The sequence below is a fragment of the Arctopsyche grandis genome, chromosome 5, assembly GCF_051622035.1.
Source record: "Arctopsyche grandis isolate Sample6627 chromosome 5, ASM5162203v2, whole genome shotgun sequence".
Classification (NCBI taxonomy): Eukaryota; Metazoa; Arthropoda; class Insecta; order Trichoptera; family Hydropsychidae; genus Arctopsyche; species Arctopsyche grandis.
The window spans coordinates 1,872,323-1,877,455 of NC_135359.1; the positions used below are offsets into that span (position 1 = coordinate 1,872,323).

General features: G+C 28.8%; 1 protein-coding gene across 2 annotated transcripts; it reads left to right on the forward strand.

Annotated features, from left to right (window-relative positions):
• Window positions 1-989: 989 nt before the first annotated feature.
• Window positions 990-3,605, forward strand: LOC143911743 (kelch-like protein 23). Of its 2 annotated transcripts, none has more exons than XM_077430760.1 (8): window positions 990-1,157; window positions 1,231-1,425; window positions 1,495-1,662; window positions 1,737-1,901; window positions 2,183-2,346; window positions 2,421-2,628; window positions 2,715-2,889; window positions 2,966-3,605. In XM_077430760.1, exons 1-8 carry the CDS (start codon window positions 1,044-1,046, stop codon window positions 3,091-3,093), a joined length of 1,317 nt encoding a protein of 438 aa, XP_077286886.1. In that variant the 5' UTR covers window positions 990-1,043; the 3' UTR covers window positions 3,094-3,605. The 2 variants fall into 2 exon arrangements, with proteins under 2 accessions (XP_077286886.1, XP_077286885.1); XM_077430759.1 differs by having other exon boundaries at window positions 993-1,157; window positions 2,436-2,628; window positions 2,966-3,487.
• Window positions 3,606-5,133: the final 1,528 nt, after the last annotated feature.

A 5,133-nucleotide genomic window follows, 5' to 3' on the forward strand; every position in this document is an offset into this window, starting at 1 on the left:
ACAATTATAGGGATTGGTTTTGTATCTTATTATTTTTACATAAACTACATACATATGTACATATGTACGTAATAACAATAGATGAAGTTTTGTGTTCATGTTAAAATTCAAACTCGAGATTTTGACTGATTCGAACTCAGAATCGATCACTGATCTCGTTTTCATGATTTAGAAATCTAGGTCATTTGTGTGTTAGTATGTTAAGGGTGAAATTACACAGCGTGGGATGTGGGACGTGGTTTTTTTTTAGATAGTTTTAAACATATAGAAAAAATGTGGTCTAAAAAAAATTCTTTTAATTCAACTACATATCTCTCAAACCGCTAACCGAATCAGACTGTATTTTTTTCACATGTAATACAATTTATAAATTTTATACCTTAATATTTTTACATCAACCGGAAGTAGTATTTTTACTCTAGAGAATCGAGGCTTTTTATGTTTTTCTTAGCAACCTTTTGGATTATTGAACTATATTTTCTATTTTTTATTTAATAACTTAGAGTTGATAAAGTTTTGGTCAGAATTCGTAAACGGGTAGTAGTAATTTTTTTTAAAACAATATTTCATTATTGTATATTTAATGTATATAATATTTATAGTGATTAATAAAAAAGTAAGTAATAAAAAAATTAAATCCGATAGCCGGAAGTAGAACTTTTGTCTTCTGTAAGATTTCTTACATTTTTATCGAAATTGCTGTCATAGTATGTATGTTTTATTATTCAGTTTTGCTTTTTATCCAAATATTATATTTAAATAATATGTTTGCACAAAATATCATAATATGTTTGTACAAATATGTAGATAATACACAATATATGAACAATAGTAACCTAGTTTCCGTTAAAAATAATGTTATGTGATAAAAAAATGAGATTTTGATATAAATACATATATACATATTTATGTTCTTTGTGGTTTTTCATTGTTTGCACACGTATTTTGACCCTATTACTATATATATATAGTAAATGTAAATCAAAATCTTTATATTTATTGTACGTTTTCACTGTATGTATTTGTAAGTGTAAAAAAATAATATGTGTGACGATAAAATTTATACGAAATGGCTGAAGACTCTGATGGACATCGAAAAGAATTGTGAGATTCAAAAACAAGATACTTTGAATAAAATTCGCTCAAACTATATGAAGGTGAGAACGTTTATCAATTATCATCAATTCTCACTTCATTTCTGTTATTAAAATTATTCACAATTTACATCAGATTTTTCGAGGAGGCGAATACATGCATTTGAGTTTGGAAACATTCAAATATCTGTTGGATTCCGATGAAATTAATGTGCAATCTGAAGAAATAGTTTTTGAGAGTGTCAAAAAGTGGATGAAATGCAATGAAACACCCAAAGACGACATACATTCACTTTTGAAAATTGTCAGATACCAACATCTTTCGTTAAAGGTTTTTATTGTTTATGTTAAATAACATTATCAAAATTGATACTTATTTTCGAATGTATTATAATTTCAGTATATAATGAACGAAGTGGAACTTTTTACATCTCCGATTGAATGTAGTCGAGGACTCGTTATGGATGCTATTCGTTGGCACGTTTTTCCTGCGGAAAGATCAGAAGAGATTGTCGCACCGAGAAAATTTAAATACAAATTGTTGTCTTTGGGAAGCTTCAATTCACAAGTAAGTTCAGTTCAATCTTAAAATGAAATTAAAACAAAATACCAATTTTTGACACATTATGCACACTTTTTCAGACGCGAAAAGTAATCGAAGAATATGATTCATTCAACAACAGGTGGAGACGACTTAAGGACATGGAGATAAATAAACGAGCATTTGGAGTTGCTTTTATCGATGAGAAAGTGGTATTAATCGGTGGGATTACTTCTCAGGTGGGAACTGAAAATGCAGTGGATACGGTAAAATAATCGGTTAATACTTTTTATAATGTTTCAGTTCCATGTGATTTAAATTTTTTAATTAGTATATTTATAGCTTTCTTGGATTTTCTATGCTAATATTTTACTTACTCTTTCTCCCATCACTTTTCATATTCCGTTTATCAATTTCCTGCGGCATTCAATTTATTTCATATACCAAATTCAATGCTAATTGCTAGTCCAGTCATTTTCTTGCTTATGCAATGTAGAGAAGCGAAGCATTAAAATCAAGTTTTCCTTTAAAATTGAATATTTTCCAGGTGGAATCAATCGATTTGTCCACTGGTGCTATACAATCTATGGCACCATTAAATGTAAAAAGATATCATTGCGTTACAGCTGTAATTGGAGAAGATCAATATGCCGTTTTGTATGCCATTGGTGGATGGGGAGAAAAAGTTGCACAGCTAAATTCAGTCGAAAGGTAAATTAAAATGATTTAAATTGCTCGGCCTAAATTCAAAATTTCTAAATTTTCACTACACATGTTCATTTTAGATTTGATGCAATTAGTAAGACTTGGTCTGAAGTTGCATCAATGAATGTATCTAGATCCGGTTGTTGCTGTGCAGTCTTAAATGGAAACATTTACGTTGCTGGTGGCAGAGATGGAGATAGTTATGTGAAAACTTTTGAAATGTACAATGTCAAAGCAAATAATTGGGAGATGAAAGAACCATTTTTTGACACCAACGCATACGTAGGAGTGAGTGCTTTTTTATTGCGATCTTCTTAATTGAATCCAACGTATATTTTATAATATTATACATACAATAAAAAAACGTTTTTCAGATGACTGCAGCAAATGGATTTTTATACTTGATCGGTGGGCATGTAAAATATCAAGAACCAATAAGTAAAGTATGCCGTTATGATCCTAAGTCGAATACTTGGACTAAAGTTGCTGATATTTCATCCACTGGGTGTGTGGCTGCAATTACCATTCGAAACAAACCCATTTATGTCGGTTCGTATACTTTTATCAATTAATTGAGTCATTTGAATTACTTTACATTTAAATTAATTTATTGTTTATTGTTTAGGTGGATTATCACCCATTATGCAAGAATACGACGAAGAAAATAACAAATGGAATAATCTAGCTCCACTTAACGTAGCTCGTGAAGGCTTTGTTGTTGAAGTACCATATTACCAGAATTTAAATTGGTAGTTGTTTGGAAAAAAATTAAATGAATTTGACATTAAATGAATTGACGGCTTTTCGAATTATGATTAACGATTTCATGTGATTTTTTATGTTATGCAATCATTGCATTTTAATTATTACATATGATTTTATTGCAATTCACTTAATACAAAATAATTTACTCACTACGAAATTCCCGGAACATTTAACTAATAATTAAATCGTGATTAAATATAAAATAATAGTATTAGTTATATAGATATATTCAATCGCTCCTTAAAATTCCAATATAAAATCCTTTTTTTATATACTAGGCACATCAATAGATATATGTAGATGTTCATATGTAACACGATCCAGTATGTGTTGATTATTATTATATGTATTAGAGATACAATAAAAGCCGACAATTGCCTATAAAAATTCTATTATTATAATATGTTTATGTCACATATTATGTTACGTGGTAAAACACAATTTCCTTTATATCTGTACGATATTAAAACAATGTTATCATGTTAAAAACAGCACTATATACGTATTTTTTTCTCTTTTGCACACGGATTCTGGTTAAATTCCTATCTAAAATAGATATAAACTTAGAATTTCATAATTTACTGTGCATATTTGTATACAAGAGCAAGATAAATAATGGAGAGCGCATCACCCCATCCCACTCGCTCACTCGAAACTTACGAGCGATGACCGTCCCCGCCTGGGATATTTCATATTTTACTTTTAAATCATTTACCGCACGTTCTGATAAAATAAAAATAAATATTGAAATTTGAAACCAACCCTTGCAAACGCAGTGAAATATATGTAGAACTGGTCCAATAAATTAATAATTGCTTGGGAAAAAATATATATATTTTTGATTTTTAAAATTCGCTATATAATTGACTATATGTATTTTAAAGCAATAAAAACCATAATCAATCGAAGAAACTTGCGACTATTGATTACAATTAAATTGTGAGTTTAAGACTGAAAAAGCCAAAAATTTGCAAAAATCGGGGATTTTTGTACGAAGCTTAAAAAAAAATCATTATCACATTCGAATATAGTGAGTCATACTTAGTACAGATTGATGTCTCTACTCAGGTAAGAAAAAAAAAGATTTTTTGTTGCTCAGTGCTATTAAACTTAAAACAACAGTATACAATATTTACAGTATACAACTATATTTATAAGATTGTTAAAATTTATGGTAATTTAGTTCTGTTTGTTTACACGTTTATTAAATAATTGCATGTGACTGTTTTTACCTAAATATATAATTAAATAATAAAATAAAACAATTCTAATGGCTGTTCGTTACATTTGCTTAGTGTGTATTAAATTTACTTTCCTGTGACTTTTTGTGCAACTTATTTATAATATCCCATCTTTCTGTCAATCGTCCTTCATCATCATCACATCATCATCTCGTAATCTTTCATCGGACTCATCTTCTTTCAATCGGAAACTAATACATTGTACTCAATGCTATCTTTATCATTTATTATCGTATCTTTGTTCATCAGTCTTTGATTTTTAAATGGTTTTTATTATTACGAAATTACATATTTTCACAATACATCTTATATCACTTTTAATAGCTACTGATCTACTGATCATTTTCTATTTTACAATTTAATTTAATTTGGTTAGTAATCATAGTATTATATTATTCTAACCTATTTACAATTCTTATAAGTGCTCACAATACATCTAATACATAATATTAATTAAATACTCTCTAAAGTCAACGATCTAAAGCAGATTGTGTTTAGGTAATCTGTGTGTTATACCTGAAGGGTATAGACATTTTGTTGTAATCACCGAGACTCTTCACAAGTGTGTTAGTATGGTTATTAGTGATTCTGTCATAGAATCTACTGGTTAGTTTGTTAGTAATGTCTGTGACTAGCGTAGTATTATTTATGGCATGCAATTTTTTCAAGTTAGTATACATGGGTGTATTATAAATTATTTTTAGGGATTTATTTTGTATTATTTGGAGCTTGGAAAGGTTAGTATTCGGGGCGTTATTCCATACAGGTTAAGCATACATCGGTTTAT

What these genes read in the sequence shown, in the direction of transcription:
- LOC143911743 (XM_077430760.1), top strand. Translation starts at nt 1,044, where the DNA reads ATGTGTGACGATAAAATTTATACGAAATGGCTGAAGACTCTGATGGAC. An exon ending in CAGCTAAATTCAGTCGAAAG is followed by an intron (nt 2,347 to 2,420) that starts GTAAATTAAAAT and finishes TGTTCATTTTAG; the next exon opens with ATTTGATGCAATTAGTAAGA. An exon ending in ACACCAACGCATACGTAGGA is followed by an intron (nt 2,629 to 2,714) that starts GTGAGTGCTTTT and finishes AACGTTTTTCAG; the next exon opens with ATGACTGCAGCAAATGGATT.